Source organism: Cimex lectularius, unplaced genomic scaffold (genome assembly GCF_000648675.2).
Source record: "Cimex lectularius strain Harlan isolate CLEC.00 unplaced genomic scaffold, Clec_2.1 scaffold59, whole genome shotgun sequence".
NCBI classification, from domain to species: Eukaryota; Metazoa; Arthropoda; class Insecta; order Hemiptera; family Cimicidae; genus Cimex; species Cimex lectularius.
This window is the reverse complement of record NW_019392794.1, coordinates 634420-653932: the sequence shown is the minus strand read 5'-3', so window position 1 is coordinate 653932 and position 19513 is coordinate 634420. Positions and strand designations below refer to the sequence as shown.

Below are 19513 nucleotides of genomic sequence, written 5' to 3'. Positions count from 1 at the left end.
AATATATATAGTATATTATAATGTAATTCCTATTTATTTGGAACAAACAACCGGTCCCTTGGAAAAATTCTGGTTATTCATAAAAATCCACAAATCCACTGGCTTTGACTCCTCACTTATTCTTATAAACTCTTATTTTCAAGGCTGCTTAAATGATTTATAATACGTATTTCCACTAAATAATTAAATTAAATTAAATACTACTACTATTAAATACTACTAATTAAATACTATTACTAAATTAAAGCTTTCCTAAATAATTTCTTAAATTTTTTAATTAACCCGATTAAGTCGATATTAAGAAAAATCTCTATAATTCGTAATTAACCCGAGTGCCCGAGCTACTACGAATAGTCCGGCTTGAATTATGTACTTATATCGTACTATGTGATATTAAGTAATAGTAAAATATACCTTTGTTTATGCAGTAAAACGATAACGCCCAACGGGTAGCTGTTGTTAAACTGAGCTCAACCGTAACTTCAGACCCCCAAAGGTAAAAAAAAAACCGATAGAAGGATATTGCGATAAAAGTTACTGGCCCGGCGGTAAAGAAATAGCAGTGGTAATAACCGAGGCTCACGTAATTGATTAGTTGTGCCTATGAAATGGATATGTTTAGCTAACAAACAACGGCATCAATCATCGCATTTAACAGTTTTATGATTGACTTAGGAAAAGTCAGTCGAGCCTTTGGATCGTGCGATATCGGGTCGAATTAAACCCACTCTGAAGATCATCGCTGATACAATTACAAAACTAAATTTTCTATTGACAAATTTTCAAAAAAATAACATGATGTATTAAGTATTTTTGTCTAAAATAATACAAGTTGGAAAATTGTAATAAATCATTATAATTTTATGCTAACGTGTGGAGTTTAGTGACCGTTAGTTAATGATTATTTGGAGACCGTCAGATGCGGTTTTATGTTAACTCAAATCTCACTCTCTGTTCCTTTAACCACACAATTTTTTATCCTCTCACAAAAATTATTTTTCTAACTGTACGTTTTCTTCATTTACTTCTCTCTCATCTAGCTTGAAATTTCTTTTTTTACTTACACTTCTCTTTCTGTTCCTTCCCCTCTCCTTATCATTCTTATTTTTTCTCTCTATTTTTCTTTTTTTTTAGTATTATTTGTATGTTACTAGTTAAATAATAAGAATTGTAAAATAGAAATACATTGTAATTTTATACTAACTCTAATCTCACTCTCTCTTCCTTTAACCTAATAATTTTTTTATCCTCTCACCAAAATTAATTTTCCCACTCCCTTTTTTTCACTTACTTCTGTCTCTTCTAGCTTGATATTTCTTTCTCCACTTACATCTCTCTCACTCTCTCTCTCTCTCTCTCTCTCTCTCTCTCTCTCCCCCCATATCTTTCTTATTTTTTCTTTCTATTTCTCTTTTTTTTCGATTAATATTTTGTATGTTGCCAGTTAAATAATACGAATTGTAAAATTGCAATTTTATGCTAACTCAAATCTCATTCTTTCTTCCTTTAACCAAATAATTTTTTATCCTCTCACAAAAATTATTTTTCGCACTGCTCCATTTCTTCACTTACTTCTCTCTTTTCCAGCTTGATATTTCTTTCTCCACATTTACTTCTCTCTCTCTCTCTCTCTCTCTCTCTTTTGTATATTGCCAGTAAAATAGTGCAAGTTGTAAAATTTCAATAAATCATTGTAAATAAACAAATCGGTGATTTCAATTAGTACATAAAAGAAGCTTATGTACAAAATTAACAACGAACTTAAATGTTTAAACTACTTATCAGTTGTTGGTTTTAGACAACTATTTCAGTATAAACAAGGAAATAGTTGCTACAAGAAACAGTATTTTAGGAATGTACCACTGTTTGTATTTATTCAGATAATTAACGATAAACTTTCACTGTTTGTATTAATTATCAGTTATTGGCTTTCGTTAAATAACGAGGTGGTCATCAAAGAATGTTTCGACATAGACCAGTTATTAATATAGAATTTTCTTTTATTTAATGAGTTTTACACATTTTACTAAAAACACGCACTTATTTGCTTATTATGGTTGCATGTTGGTTCTACTGTATTTCTGCATATTTGTTTGCTCACTTACACATGTTTTCATGTACTGAAGTTTATGACAATATATAATATTTAAATTTTATATTTATCTATATATTTTTAAGTTATCGGCGTGAATATTTTTGACGAGATGGCGCCAAGTGGACCTGGTGAAAAGTGATGTCGGCCTTAGTGATTTTCCGCTTTCCCTTTTGTCTCCTCGGCTTATCGTGGTTGGAGTTTCGCCATCTGAAATCGCCCTGGAGTGAGGCCGGGCCCGGGTGTTAGTCATCCGTTTTGGCCTTGGTTTTAATAATTGTCCACCTCCGCCATTGGAAACAATCTCAAATAGTAAACAATTTCAAGTATCAAAAAATCAAACAGACACATAGAAATATACTGCCGATAGAATATGACATAGCCATAATCATTTTCAGAATTCTATTTTCAACGATTATTTGGAGATCGTGAGATGCGGTCTGATGTGACGTAGGTTTTAGAAAAACATTTTCTTTATAGTGCCATCGTTTCGATCTTTATTGAGATCATCTTCAGGGTCTGGGATTTGTAAACATTGTTTAAATTTTACAAATACATGTAGGATGTGGGAAAAAACATGAATTTATACAATGTTAGAAATTTTAAATTCAAAGTATTTGTACTCACTCAAAGTGTTTGTTTTCCGTGTAGATGTGTCATTCTTGTGTGAATGGCACAATTACGCAGAAAACAAACACTTTGAGCCCTGAAGATGATCTTAATAAAGATCGAAACGTTAGCACGATAAAGGAAATGTTTTTCTAAAACCTCGTCACACTAGACCGCATCTCACGACCTCCAAATAATCATTAACTAACGGTCACTAAACACCACACATTTCTATTTTCAACCTTAAATCTAATTTAAAAATAATGTAGAAAAAATGAACTAAAATGTTGAGATTTTTTGATGAAATATGCTTAAATATAACTCAAATTTGTTTTATTATTACTTTTAGTAAACTATCATCTCTCATCCTTACTCGGTCTCTTTTCCAACCCAATCTCGCTTTGCCTTCTGAAATTAACTGCCAATCTTTCTTTATACTAACTCATCACTTTGTTCTGTCACTCTTTTTTCCTTTCCCTCACTCTCTCTTCTTTTAACCTAACATTTCTTTCTCCTCATGCATATTCTCTCTTTCTCCTAGCGCTCTCTTTCGTTCTTTCTTTCTACTTTCCCTTTCCCTTTCTTCCATAGATCCTGATTTTTATCTCTCACACCTCTTTCTTCTTTAACTCACTCTCACTCCTGTTAACGTAATAATTCTTTCTCCACCTAAAAACTAATTTTTCACTGTTTTTTTATTTCTCTTACTTCTCTCTCCCATTGTACTATATCTTTAATTTATCCATCTCCTTTATCTCATTTACTAACCCATTTTCTGTTGTTTTTCTTTCACTGTCACTTTTTTTCCAACTTAATATCACTTTCTCCTCTCGCATTTCTCTCTCTCTCTCTCTCTTTCTTTTTCTCTGCGGTTCTTTATATTTCTTATCTTCTTCCTCTCTTTTTCTTTCGATCAATATTTTTTTAATTGTTTAAAATAATCGTTTTAAATGCCCTTGATTAATTAATTTGACCTAATATTTCTTTATCCTTTGACGCATTCAATCTTTCTCCCTTCAATCTTGTTCTCTCACTCTCTCTCACTCTTTCTCCTCTCGCTCATCCTTTCTTCTGTATCACTTTTTTCTCCTTCATGTCTTTTTCATCTGTACCTTACTCTCTCTTCCTTGAACCTGACATTTCTTTCTCTTCTCGCACTTTCTCTCTTTCTCCTTGCATTCTCATTTCGCTCTTTCTTTCTACTTTCCCTCTCCCTTTCTTTCATACCTGATTTTTAACTCTCCCATCTCTTTCTTCTTTAACTCACTCTCACTACTCTAATTCTCCACTCAAAAAACTAATTTTTTCACTGCTTTTTACTTCTCTTACTTCTCCCTCCCATTGTACTATATCTTTAATTTATCTATCTCCCCTATCCAATTTTCTGACCCATTCTCTTTTGCTCTTTTTCCATTCTGCCTTTCTTTTCCAACTCAATATCTCTTTCTCCTCTCACATTTCTCTCTCTTTCTCTTTCTCTGCGTTTCCTTCTCTTTCCCTGTATTTATTATCTTCTCCCTCTCTTTCTCTTTCGATTAATGTTTTTTAAATTGTTTAAAATTATTGTTTTAAATGTTCTTGATTAATTAATTTGACCTAACTCATTCAATCTTTCTCCCTGCAATCTTCTTTTGTTTCTCTCTCACTTTCTCCTCTCGCTTACCGTTTCTTCTCTCTCTCTCCTTTTCCTCTTTCAGGTCATCTCAACCTAACCTAATTTTCCAGATTGAGGAGTTGGTGTCCATGTGAATCGAAGGCACGATAGCTCAAGTGGTAAGAGCAGCGGCGTATTGAGCCGAAGGTCGTGGGTTCGAATCCCGCTAGTGACCGCTTTTTAGCTTTTTCATTTCAATCAATACATTACATAAAAAGATTAACTAATTGAAATTTGTATTTAAATTTAAATTGTGTTTTGTTGCTTGTTAAAGTGAATGGCTTCCATTAAAACAAAGGGGACTTGAGTTTTATAGTTTTACCCCAACACACTTTTTTAATCTAAAGAAATGTATGCATTAAACATGTTCGATTTCATAATTATGTTTTGTTTTCGTTTTTTACCTTTTTAATAAAGTTTGTAAAATCCTTTACTCGAATAAGTACGTTGCGTTCTGTTGTAGAAGTACGAACTTTTCTCTATTAACTAAGTATTGTCAATTGTTTAATTTATTAAACTTGCCATGAATTTATAAGACTAAACTTTTTATTTGGCTTAAATATACCCGGTCCGGTATTTAATTAACTTACTACTATACTACTGCTACGTTTTAAATAAGTAAGTTAAAGTATTATTTCGCACATGAATGAAGAATAAGCATAAATTGTAAATGTGTTCATAACGCGTGACGAAAACCGTTTTTAATAATTTGGTCGATTTTCCAGAGGTCAAAATGAATGTTATAACGAACAAAAAAATTCACGTTTTCTTATATTTAAGAATTTATCTGTTGCTTATTTTTGTTTAGTGCCTACTTTCCTCGCTATACTTGTTCTGTTTTTATCATGTAAAATTACAATTTACAAGCAATCAATTCTAAAAAAAAAAGGAACTGAGAACGAAAGTATTTTGTTTTTCCTGTATTTCTGATCGTTGAAAAATTATAAAAATCCTTGAAGTAATAATTTTCTAAAAACCAGGTTTATGTTAATAAAAAATATATTGATTTATTTAATTTACGTACGTAACCGCCATCTTTTGAAATGTCTGACAACCGTGTATTTTTCTGACAGCCGCTAGATGGAGAGTCGACCCGTGTACGCGAGAGTCCAAGCCATCACAATTCGATATAAACGTTATATTTTATTCGCAAAAAAATTCATTTACAAAAAATCACGATTTAATTGACAACTGAGTCAATGGGTGAATAATTGTTCATCAAATATTAGGATAGCGACAATGACTATCTGGAGATCGTGAAATGCGGTCTGGTTTGACGTGGGTTTTAGAAAAACATTTTCTTTATCTTGCCAATGTTTCGATCTTTATTGAGATCATCTTCAGGGCCTGGGATTTATAAACATTGGTTAAATTTTACAAATACGTGTAGTATGTGTGTGTATTTGTAAAATTTAAACAATAAAACAAATAAAACATTATTAGCATATAAATATTCAGTTTTTATTAAAGCTAAAAGCTTCTTTTTCAGGCAGTTTTTGTTTTCAAATGACAATTCCACAAATCTTAACAAACTGCTGCACGATGAGGTCAAAAAAGACTTTTCCATTTTTTTTTTCCAAATTACAATTGACATGAATTGTTTCGTATCAATGGGGTCTCAGCAGTGTCATGTTTCCTGAATGAAGACATGTCAGAAGGCTCATTAGGGGGGAAAAAAAACTAGTACATAATTCTAAGTAAGAAAATTAATCTACATCACATTAATTAATTTTCTAAATTTTATTATTTTAGATGTTGGAAATAAATAGAATATTTATTTCCTAGGTTCACAAGATATATGCCACTGTAGTTATCATGTTTGTAACAATAGCTGTATATACATTATTTAAAATTGCTTCGTTACTGATACTGAGATGTATGAAATTTGATTTTGAAAATACATTTTTGAACTTATTTTTTTATTTTTTCTATTTTTGATTTTAGACTTTTTAGATTAGATCTTTTAGGGACACCCGACAGCTTGATGATTCCAGCCCCGAGCGCATGCGAAATACAATACACACTCACACAAATAAATACATTCACACCTATATACATTGCATTCATTCAGCCCCTACCCATTCACTCTAATAAATACAAAAAACAGAAACACAAAACATATATTTTGATATCTATATACAATAAAAAATCCCCGATTTCTCTAGAAAGCAGAACGGGGGACCCTGAAACTTGCCACCATGTCTGAGAACCATTCTTCAACCAGGCAAACCTACACGCTCTCTGTATGGAGCCAAGGCATGACATGTCTCTATTATGTGGAACATATTGAGCAACCTTTCTCTGCATAAGGGGCACCTGTGTGGGCTCTGGCCCAAAAGCAGGTGCCTGTGTATGCCCAATCCTCAATCAGGTGAGGACGGTCCCTTGCCTACTGCTCAGGTTCTCTGCTCAGGATCTATCGGTCATGCTCTTGACACATGAGAGCCTATCCGATGACCTCACCCCCAGATGCTGCCATCTTTCTTTTATTGTTTTTCACTGCGTGCTTAGCATCAGAGGGCCTGATCTCGAGGGTGGGATGTCCCAGATTTGGCCACCTCATCCGCATGTTGCCGAGATTTTTTCTAGTTATAATATTGTTTGTGAACATATAGTACACATTCATGATAACAGTCAGGAATGACCATAGTCATTGTAGGTCATACATTCTATGGATTCAATTTTGTAACTTACAGCTTCATCAATACTGATCATTTTGATCAACTATTCTCTTCATGTTTTCAATGAACAGAAACTCGACACAATCTGACCTGATTTTGAATTGGTTTTCAATAATTGATTTTTGTATTAAACTCATAACAACTTGTGTATGAAATAGAGTCATATTACAATTGTTAAAACCATGATTCCATACAAAATGTATGTCAAAATCTTACCTCCTTCCAGTTCATTTTAAATCACTGTATTTCACTGGTGAATCTCAAGTTAAAATTTCAAACCTGACAACATTGTTTATTAGTTATTGCAAGATCATTTATCACAAAAGCCAAGACCCTAATTACTGGTTGCATTTATGCCATTTGAATTAAATAACCATAAACTAAATTTTGCACTGTGCAAGCGCATCAATCATTATATGTAAACTAGGGTTGTCGTGCTGATAAGCTATAATGATTGCAATAGGTCTAGACATTTTATTATTAATACCCTAGTTCAAAAATATACAACTATATATAAAAAATTTAATTTATTTTAAATCAGTGCATGTAGGGCCAATTGCTGTCTTAGCCAATTTTCAAATTTCCATTAAGCATTTAGTTTATATGTATTATATATTGTCAGAATGTTGTTGTTATATAACCTAAAAACTTGTGAAAATAAATTCATTCTATTTCTTATATAAAAATAGAAGATATTAAAATAAATTCACTGGCTCTAAATGAGGGAATTGTCTTTAATTGAACTGGAAAAGATTCAATTTTCCTAGTTGGGGGGGGGGGTTCATGATGTTGTCCATTGTATTATATGTAAAGTAGGGTCATATTTGATAATCGCAGAAGCGTTTAGTTCAGAAGGTAAACTTGAGTGAGCCGTTTCAATTTACCTCAGTTAACTATTAACTTACATCTGAAAACGTGGCCTTATCCGTACAGGGGTAAGTAATAATATTATTTAATAAAAGGAAAAAAAAAAAGCAATAAAGTACAGTAAAAGCCTGTTTAAATCTTGAAATTTTGGATTTCATGTTAAGTGAACTATAAACCTTTAGTTTATACAAAGGCAGGTGATTTAAGGAGAAATAAACTGTGGGTATTTTTAAAATTTTTTAAAAATAGAACTGTGAGCTAGATTGAAATTTAGAGATCAAAAGTGGAATAGACTGAGTTTGATGACAGTAGGATGGTCATTCCTGATCATCCCGACCCCCCTCTGTAGCTGGCCAAAGATGATCAGGGATGATCAAACCATTCAAAGAGTTATATTCCCTTTTTTCATATAATTGGATTTACACAAACAAATACAAACTTAAGGTAAACTGAGTTCTTATGTATTCACTGTAATTGTGAAAAAATTAATCTCAATTTAATTATAATTTTATTTTATTTATTTTATTACAAGGGGAGGCTACAGAAACATTTTAATGAAACGTTTTTGTGGATTAGGTCAAAAATATTTAATAAAACACATGTATGTGTTTTCACAAAATATTTATATATATTTTAAACTGAGGTAAGAAAATAAAAAGTGGAATTTGTAATAACGTTTCGTGTAAAGTAAGCCAAAAAACATTTTACTTAAAAGAGATGTTTGCATGTTGTGCAGTTTCTATCGTTCTACACCTCTGTATACTTTCCAGAGGACCAGTGGAGTCATGTCAAACTTATCATAATGTTTGTGATTTACGAACAAAAAAAAAAAAAATTGGAAGGCTTTGAAGGGTATCAATTTTGAGAAATTTTTTTCTAAAAATTGTACTCAGGGGTTATTTAGGGTGAAAAAATATCAATTTTGGTTCCTGCTAAAAATATACCTACTTGGTATACATGTACACATTTCAATATTTACGATACTATGTGATGCTTTTCCTTTGTAAAAAAAAAAAGCCTTTTGGTTTTTATAACTTTTTACATATTTCATCTCATTCATTACAATTCAGCTTAAATTTATTATTTATCGTTATTGTAGGTAAAAATAACTTCCCTTATTAGCAAAAGTGGAATTATGTGCTACTTTGGCACTAACCAAATTTGTCAAAATCTACAATTTTATTTCTAATAAATAATAACTATTATATCACAATATTGCTGATAAATGATATATCCACTTGATAAATGTCTTTATGCACACATTACAATTGATTCTTCTAATTTACTATTCTCTATAGAGTTAAAAACCATAGAAAATGCATGTAAATTGCATCAAAAATATACTTTAGCTGCCCAATAGATATAATATGCTACACAATAGTATCAAGATAGCTGGTGAATTCTGCACTTAATTTGCAAATAACGGATATAAAAAAAATATATCTTTAAGGCATCTTATTTTATCATTAATTTACAATAATACATAGCCTATCATTTTCTTCCAAAATTATTTTCATGTATTGTCAAAACTTACCCATTCATCTTCTCTGTGATGATGGTTGTTCACTTAAGTAGAGAAAATGGATGTAATAATCCAGTGAAACAATCGGTGTAAAAATGAAAGGTTAATATTTTATTTTTTTGTGGACAGTTGAAATATTAAAAATATTAAAATTTGCTTAGTATCATAAACCCACCATAAAGTAAGCTTTAATCAATTATGATGATTGCATTTTTTACGATAATTAAATTATTGAATTTTGATTTTAGGTGCATACAATTTGAATCAATTGCTCTTCATTGAATTAATTATTCAGCCGGTGAACAGCAGTTATTGAAATCAGAATAATGCTCATGCATATTAGAACATGATGGCCTTTTGAAATATTCAAATTTATTCAATTCAATATTTCATGGTCTTTTTAAATTTTCTTTTTAAATCCTACAGTAAGTGATGATAATTTTAAGACGACACGGAAAACCGGCTAAACACGTTCTCTCCACGCCTACAGTGAAGAGGGACGTTATCGTAAGATTTCACAAGAAAATTTTATAGTATAATAGATAAAGATTATAAAAGAAAGATAGATAGAGAGAGTGAGAAAAAGTGAGAGTGAGGGGGGTTAACAGTTTTTAGTTAAACTAAACAGTACAATGCAAAATACTGTAAATGAAAATGGATCAGTCCAACTTTCTAGTGCAGGTTGTATCACTAAAAAACACATTAAAAATAATCTAATAAAAAGTAATATTATAACCAAAAGTTTCCCACTTTCATTACATATTTTCTTCCCATCTACATTGGTTTCCTAAAATCAGAACCGTTTTAATAATTTTTCACACCCAAGAATTTCCTCTTCTGAAAATCTTGATGTTCGTTGCATAATGAACGATGCCTTCAACAGTCTGAAAGTTACAGAATAAAGTTCTCAAGAGCCCATCTCTCACATAGCAATTTGAACCTGATGAATATGATTTAAACCTTTGATGTAGTAGTTTAAGCTTTTAAGAAAAATTAAAAAATACTCCGTTAATTTTGCATTGTCATTATGAAAATGGACTACATTTATATTCACTAATACTGTCCACGATGATAGAATTTTTCCATGATTAAGCGATGTAATTAATGGATTGTGTTTTCTTAATCATGGAGCATACCAAAGCTTACCAAAACATAAGAAGTTATAAAGAAAGAAATAATTAATGAATCGACAGATCATCCGGAAAACTTATTTAATATTTGAGAAAAGCTGTTAAGATGGTGAAATGCGAAAATGTTTCTGTCTAAACAACTAAGCAATTTAAAAAAAGAAAAAAAGAAGAATGTTAGAATCTTATCATCATATTGTCCAAGTTAATTCATCGAACAATACCAGGGATATCTATTTTGGTTTCCGATCGCTTTGGTTTAGCCTATCAACGGCATTTTGGTAGGCCAGACGCTTCTCGCTATCGTCAGGGGTTGATTTTATTCTTTTAAACGTCAAACAGTAACAATAATTAAAACAACTTAAATAGTCAATGTTTAAAAATGGAATACAAACATAGATTGTGAGATTTTTCCATGTCGGCGGGGGTGATTAACCTGTAATTTGGACGGTATCAAACATTTGTTGTCTGCCTATCTTCGCTGGGTTGGGTCTGTCAGATGTTTCGGCATTTCGCCATCTTCTGTCCTGAGGTTGACAAACACAGAAACAGGTAACAAGCATTACTTCTACATATACAGAAAACCAGCAGCGACCGACAATATACAAGCCGACTGAAACCACCCCACCGACACAAAATGGTAGCATTAAAATTCAGGAGAGTACCACTCATTAAAAAGAAATACGAAATCGAAAATTCAATCACAATCGACAAAATAATAAACAAAACAATACCATAAAAAGAAACACTAACTGGATCGCATTCACATACGAAGTGAAAGAAACGTATAAACTAATGAATCTATTTAAAAAATTAGGCATTAAAACAGCACTAAAAGCCACAAACACAATCGGAAAAAAATTAAAAAATGTAAAAAGAAAAGGGACCAACGACCACCAGACCGGAACAATAAAAACACTCAGACTTAATTCACCAAGGCACCGACAAACCCATCTCACACAACCTTATAAAAGTGACTTAAATTCACACCAACACTGAAGATGGGGAAATGACGAATCTCTCAGTCTCTGTGTCTCTCTCTCTCTCATGTTCTTTCTCTCTTGCTCTCTCTCTTTCTACCTCTCTCTCTCTTTCTACTTCTTTTTCTATTTCTCTGTCTTTATCACTCTCTCTTTCTATCCTTTTCTCTCTCACCTTCTCTTTCTCTCTCTCTCTCTATCTCTTTCTATCTCTGTCTCTCTCTCTTTCTATTCTTTTCTCTCTCTTTTTCTATCTCTTTCTCTCCTTCTTTCTATCTCTTTCTCTCTTTCGATCTCTTTCTGTCTCTCTTTCTATCACTTTCTCTCTCTCTTTCTATCTCTTTATTTCTCTTTCTCTATTTATCTACGAAAAGTGTCTGATAGACAAACACAAAGATGGATCACAATGCCAGCGATTTTGGAACATCTACTCAACATCGATATCAAAGCATTAAACATGTACATCGATGTTAAAATTATGGAACAAGAAAATGTTTCGTTATAAAGTATCGAAACTTCGAAACATCGGCGTCCAATATCTTTCGAATATTAACCTGTTCCAAACCGTAAAAATTATCTCCACGTTTCAAAATATTTATTAATTTTATATTATTTATATTGGAAATAATAATGAATATATTCTGCCAATAGTGTTTATGATGCGATCACCGCGAACACACACCGTCTATCTTCCATCCATCCTGTCCCCTAAAATCTTTAAAAGAATCCACCTCCCAAAAAATTACTGTATTTTTATCACATATACAAAAATTTAATTATGTCAAGTTTTTGGATGTTTAGTTATTTCGCTCTAAAAATTTAGTTTCATATTTTCATATTTCTGCAGTTGTGCTTTTTAAGTATTTCCCTAAACTGCAAGCATATCTTCCAAAACAGGTTGTTTCAATTTGAAATCATCGTGCCTGAGTGGGGGTAACAGTGGGGTTCAATGAAAGGAAATAACCATTTATTTTATTTTATTTTTATGGATAAACTAAACAAATATTTATACTTTTATGCTTTAGTGGTCAATTGACCAAGTTACTTCTTTCAATTAATTATTCTTTTTATGTAAGCTCTTGGTTGAGATAAAAACGTCAGTGTCACGAGCGGGATTCGAACCCATGATCTGCGGCTAAATACGCCGCTGCTCTACCACTTGAGCTATTGCGACCTCGATCCTTTCGGACACCAACTCTTCATCTCAACCTACAACCTACCTACTCCGCCGTAATAGAAGAAGGCTCATTGAAAAATTATGAGAACTAATATCGTACTACTGACCCCCTGACTTTTGCCCTTGGTCAATATAAATTTCAAAAGCTGCTTTCTTACCCAGTAACTTTTACGTTCACCACATTTCCCAATACTTGCTTGATAATTGCGAAAGTAATTTTTGTTTAAACGTGGCAGCAGTCCGACGTGGTTGGAAAATGAGTAAAAACGGGCGTAAAGAATTATTAATTAATTATTGGCAAAACGTTGTCAAACAATGCTATACTAAGATAAAAAGTTTGTTTTTAAATATGTACTGATTGGGAAGATCCTCTGGCCGATTAAAGTTGATGGGGCCTCAAGGCCATCAATGGAGATGAGAGGGTTAATCGCTGAAATTAATAATAAATTCTTTCAATTAATTAAACTTTATGCAAGGTATTGGCTGAAATAAAAAAAGCCAGTTTCACGAGCGGGATTCGAACCCACGACCTTCGGCTAAATACGCCGCTGCTCTACTACTTGAGCTATCGTGACTTAGCAGAAGTCGTGCGTTCGAATCCCGCTCGTGACACTGGCTTTTTCATTTCAACCAATACTTTACATAAAAAGAAAGAAGGACAACGAAATATAATGGATTGTACACTATGTTTTCGTCAAATTATCAGGGAAAAGTCGGAAAAATATTTTGTGGCAGAAATGGTTGATTGTGTTGAAGATTCTCTTGAAGAGTTATGTCAAGATTGTTTTGAACTCACAACACTGTCTCATAGAAGAAGATTCCATTTATGAATTGACTCATGAAAATGTCGTCTTCAATCTTCTTTAAACATAAAACGGGATCGGCCTCTTTGAGGCAGCAAAAAATATCTTTTTTGGATATACAGCTTAAAAAGATGATACAAACATTACACATCGAACGCATTTATATTTTTATTTTGATCTTTTTATTTTATGTATTAAAATTTTTACATAAATGTTGCTTATTTTTAATGTTTTTTACGTTTGTATTGATGAATTTTTTCGTTTTTGTAGTACCTAATTAACAATAATTAAGAATCATGATGTGTGCCTATAAGCGCATTAAATTGTAGCTAAATAAGCTAAATATTATTTTTTAAGGACTTAATTTAATGGTAGATAAATGAAGTATCCTTGCATTTTAACATAAAAAATCAATAGGATGGAGGTACATTACATTTTCATTTAAATGGTTAATTGCTAAAAAATATGAAAATAATTAACATAAAAAATAAATACAATTACATATCCTCAATATGTAATCTCATTCAATAATTATATCATTCTAAAATATCACAATAATGAATTGGTTAATTTTTTCTGTGCGAAATATAATAAAAATTCTAAAAAAGTTAAAAATAGATTCATACGGGGTTGGTCACCCCGTATTAGTTTTTATATTATAAGTAATTATAATTTGTTTGTTTCAAAATTAAAATTAAATTAGAAAAACACAATTAACATTATAAATTATTCAGAAATCGTGAGAAGCGGTCTGGTGTGATGTAGCTTTCAGAAAAACATTTTCTTTATCGTGCCAACGTTTCGATATTTATTGAGATCATCTTAATGGCCTGGGATTTACAAACATTGTTTAAATTTAACAAATACATGTAGGATGTGGAAAAAAGTGAATTTATACAATGCAAAATATATTTTTTTAATATTCAATCAAAGTATTTCTACTCACTCAAAGTGTTTGTCTTCTGTGTAATTGTGCCATTCTTGCGTGTCGTGTTGAGAATGCCGGTGAGATATTGCTGTTTTATGTTTATATTCTTTGGATTTTGAAGGGGTGGGGAAGAAAGTAGGTATAGAAAAGACATTTTTGTATAAGGCGTCGGCTTCTTTGAGGTGAAAAGGCTCTTTTCACGCTGGCACGATAAAGAAAATGTTTTTCTGAACCTTCATCACACCAGACCGCATCTCACGATTTCTGAATATCTATCGACTAACGGTCACTAATCACCACACATAATATTATAAACTTATTGCGAAGTAGGTTTTGTAAATAAAACAAGAAATTACAAATATGATAAGATTTATTATGTTGAATAAATGTTTTTATACATATAAAATTATTATTCGACGATTATTCTTGTTGAAAAAAATGCATTTTTGTATTTACACTTCATATAAATAATTTTACTGAGCAATTATGTAGAATTACTCTATATTGGCAATATGGTTTTTCAGATATTATTATAAAAAGAAATGGACGAGCTGACAATTCCAGAATACTTCGCTGGGAAAAATGTATTAGTGACAGGGGGTACAGGTTTTATGGGTAAAGTTCTGATTGAAAAGCTGCTTCGCAGTTGCCCTGATGTTAATACAATTTACGTACTTGTTAGACCAAAAAAGGGGAAAACGGCCCAAGAAAGATGGGACGCTGCCACACAAGTTGCAGTAAGCTGGGCATACAGTTTTCCTTTTGTTGGAAAATGCTAATCGGGGTTTCTCCTTCTAGCTCTTCGATAAACTAAGACAGACAATGCCTGAACAGCTAAAACGAGTCTATGTCGTTGAAGGAGACATCGATAAGCCCGATCTCGGTTTGAGCCAGGAAAAGAAACAAGTATTAAAAACAATTATGAATTATTTGTATAAGTAAGTACTTAATCAAACGAATTTCCAGCTTTTAAAAGAAAATGTTCATTTCTTATATCACGCTGCTGCAGCTGTCCAGTTTACCGAAGATCTGATTTATTCGTTCAGAGAAAACACTTATGGAACGTATTTGGTAGCTGAACTGGCCAAGTCTATGAAACATCTTAAGGTTAGGAAATTCGCCTAATGAAATGGAGATTTTGTTAATAAAATTATTTTATGTTCTAGTGCTTCATACACGTGTCAACAGCATATTCAAACTGCAACATGCATTGTAAGAACGTTTTAGAAGAAATCTACCCTTTAGATCTAAACTGGAAGCCATTGATCGATTTGCACAAATCGGACCCGAGAACAGTGGCAATACTAAAAGATAAGTATGTATATGCAATATTTACAGTAACAGAAAATAGCAAACTTTTTTTAAAAAATAGAGTCATGTGCGGCCATCCTACTACATATACACTCACAAAGGGTTTGGCAGAGCAGGTTATGAACGATTACAGCCAATACTACCCTGTAATTGTAATTCGTCCTTCTCTTGGTAATTTATTTCGTTCTTCTTTACTGTATAAAATTTTAATTTCACATATTTCTAGTTCTGGCCACTTTAAACGATCCGATGGAGGGCTGGGTAGACATGCTGAACGGCCTGACGACCCTGATTCTCGCTGTCGGGGCTGGAGTTTTGAGGATAATCATTGGCCGGAAGGATTCCTGTCTTGATTTTGTCAGTGTTGACCATTCTATCAAGTGTTTCATCATTGCAACATACCTAGAAGGAAAAAAGTAATTTTTACAAATTATTGGAGTGAATTTCAATATAGTATAAGACACAGTATAAAATGCATTCTCTTCGTGTTATACATCAATAGATTTATGATAGGGGGCGTCGGTGGTCGCAACGGTTTAGGCGTTGACACGGGGCTCATTACTGTAAGGTAAAGGTCCCGGGTTCGAATCCAGCGGCTCTGCATTTGAACCCGACATACTTACAAATGGGCTTTTTTCAAAAACATCGTCACCCCGAGGGTTGATATGAACTCTGCTGTTGCGAACCCACGTTAAAAAAAAATGTATATAAAATATGTATATGGCAAAATTAAATATCACACATATGGTGGTATGTATATGGTCATACAATGAACGGTACGTTGGCTTTGTGCTGTGTAATATGACATATGCATACACATAAAAAGCAGCGGAATATGGAATTTGGACATGACAACATAATATATTTAACATCAAGTGTATGAAGTGGTGTAATATGAGCAATGATAAAGTATAAAGAAAAAACCATGAGAGACAGAGGTTAGATAACAAATGAACGGCGAAAAATGAGAGTTGACATATAAGAGATGAAAAAGGGCGGATCATAACTGAAAGATGATAGATTATCAGATGACAGATTATAGAGGTCCCAAAATATATTAGACGAAAAATTATAAATGATAAAGGATAAAGCATAAAGGAAAGAGAAGAGATGACATATGATTAGATGATAGATGACATGTAAAAGATGACATATACGAGACAGATGACGGATGGTAAATAAAAACGGATTGGCCATCAGATGACAGATTATAGAAGTCAGATGAAAGGTGATAACAAATGATGAATGATAAACGATAAAGTGTAGTTGACAGAGGAGAGATGACAGATGTTAGATGAGAGTCAGAGATGGCAAGTATTAGATTGTAAACGATAAAACACAGATGACAAAGGAGAGATGACAGATAAAACTGTCAGATGCGAGATGACTATGATAGGTGACAAATATAACATGATAAATGTCAAATGAGGCTTCATATGCAATTAATTATAAATGAAAGTAAGGGATGATAAAGATATTATATAAGAAATGAAAGATAAAAGCTAGATAGATAAAAGATGAAAGATATCTGATGAGAGATGATATGAAAGAGATTATAAATGATGAATGGCTGATGGCAGATGACAAATGCCAGATGGCAAAAGATAAACGGTAAAAATGTTAGATGAAATTAGATCTGAGAGATGACTCATGTGAGATACGAGATGGCAGAACACAACTGTTGGATGATAAATGATGAATAACAAAAGATATATTTTTATAATAAATGGTCAATGGTTATTGATTAATAATATCTAAATAATTATTTGGAGATCGTGAGGTGAAGTCTGGTGTCACGTAGGTTTTAGAAAAACATTTTCTTTATCGTGTCAACGTTTCGATCTTTATTGAGATCATCTTCAGGGTTCAAGGTGTTTGTTTTCTGAGTAATTATGACATTCTTTTGTGTCGTGTTGAGAGTGCATCTCAAACTCTTAACACGACACAAAAGAATGACACAATTACGCAGAAAACAAACACTTTGAGCTCTGAAGATGATCTCAATGAAGATCGAAACGTTGGCACGATAAAGAAAATGTTTTTCTAAAACCTACGTCACACCAGACCGCACCTCACCATCTCCAAATAATCATTGGCTAACGGTCACTACCGTATATCACACAAATCTCTAAATAGTTAAAATTGGCTGACCACAGCAGCTGGCAAACCTGGTGTAGTTAGCTTACTTAGTTTTATGTTTTCATTATTTCCTTTTTATTACAATGGATTTAACTGAAATTTACGATTCATCTCTGGAATCCGCAATGGGCAAAAGCGATATTAAACATCCACTCTTAGTTCGGTATACACATTTTTTCCAGAAAATTACCTAAAAAATAAAATTCTCCTAGACAGTGTAATATTTTTGTTATAATTGCGTTCAATTTAATATAATATATAATATTAAAAATAATATCATATTTAATATTATATACAATTATTCGGAGATCGTGATATGAGGTCTGGTGTGACGAAGGTTTTAGAAAAACATTTTCTTTATCGTGCCAACGTTTCGATCTTTATTGAGATCATCTTCAGGAATCAAAGTGTTTTTTTCTGCGTAATTGTGTCATTCTTTTGTGTCGTGTTAAGAGTTTGAGATGCACTCTCAAATATATCATTATTTTCACTATAAACAAACTATTTGCTTCTTTTATCGTAGAAATAGGACGAATGGGATTGAAGTGGTCAGCTGCAATTACAGTGATGATTTAAATTTAAAGCTAAGTGAAATAACTGAAGAATGCCATGACTTCGTCTGCCGATATCCTCTGGAGGAGTGTTTGTGGGCTCCATCGTCGTCTTTCGTCACCAACAAATTCTTATTCGGTATCCTATTCTTTTTATTTCAAATAATCCCCGCAATCTTGGTCGACACATTTCTCATTGTGAAAGGAGATAAACCAAGGTAAATCAATTAATTCGAAATCATCTAAAGTATTTACATTTGTATCTCATTGTTTCAGGTTGATGAAGCTGACAATAAAAATGGCCCAGGCTTTCAACGGCCCCATATCGTTTTTTTCGACGAACGTTTTTTGTTTTCCGAACCACAAATTTAAAACCATGTCCACCTACCTCCATCCAAAAGATATGGAGGACTTTTCATATGATTTCGCTAGGACAGATACGAAGAAAATAGTGGACATAAACACTTTAGGTACTTACAAGTACCACTTGAAATTAAGCACGGAAAAAGAGCATTTAGAAAAATTAAGGAAGAGGCATCAAAGGTTGTGTATTATTATAATATGTGAAGTTTCTAATCATTGCTTCCGTTCAATAATGACATATTTTCTTTCAAACTGTTTTTCAGGATGTTGTATATTCACTACGCAGTATGTGCATTCCTTTGCTTCCTCTGCGGTTATTCTTTGCTAACTGTAATGAAATATATCTACTTTAAACTGGCGGTTTGAATACTTTTTTTTTTAAATAAAGGATGTAATGTGTATAATACCAAATAGATCAACCTTGTCTTTTAATAAACCATTATCCATATCCTGACAAATATATCAATATTATTAAACTTCCACGGTTTTGGCTAATGTAAAACGCTTATATTTTATGGTTTCAAACTGGATTTTGTCATCTACAATCTAAAAGAATTTTCCGTTCTAAAGTTTGACGGATTTGGAAGCTGACGCCTCCTCCATCTGAAATAGGTTTGCATCACATTTGACATCCCAACCCTGTTGGCAGAAAGCTTTCTAAGATGTTCCGTTACGTCTTAATTTTCATATTCCATAAACAGTCACCATC

General features: G+C 32.5%; 1 protein-coding gene across 1 annotated transcript; it reads left to right on the top strand.

The window, feature by feature from the left end:
• Positions 1-7883: 7883 nt before the first annotated feature.
• On the top strand, positions 7884-19210 carry LOC106661676 (fatty acyl-CoA reductase 1-like). Its single transcript, XM_014385221.2, has 10 exons — positions 7884-7971; positions 14965-15177; positions 15239-15346; positions 15407-15547; positions 15607-15755; positions 15813-15922; positions 15978-16167; positions 18414-18659; positions 18718-18984; positions 19068-19210. Exons 2-10 carry the CDS (start codon positions 14983-14985, stop codon positions 19168-19170), a joined length of 1509 nt encoding a protein of 502 aa, XP_014240707.1. The 5' UTR covers positions 7884-7971; positions 14965-14982; the 3' UTR covers positions 19171-19210.
• Positions 19211-19513: the final 303 nt, after the last annotated feature.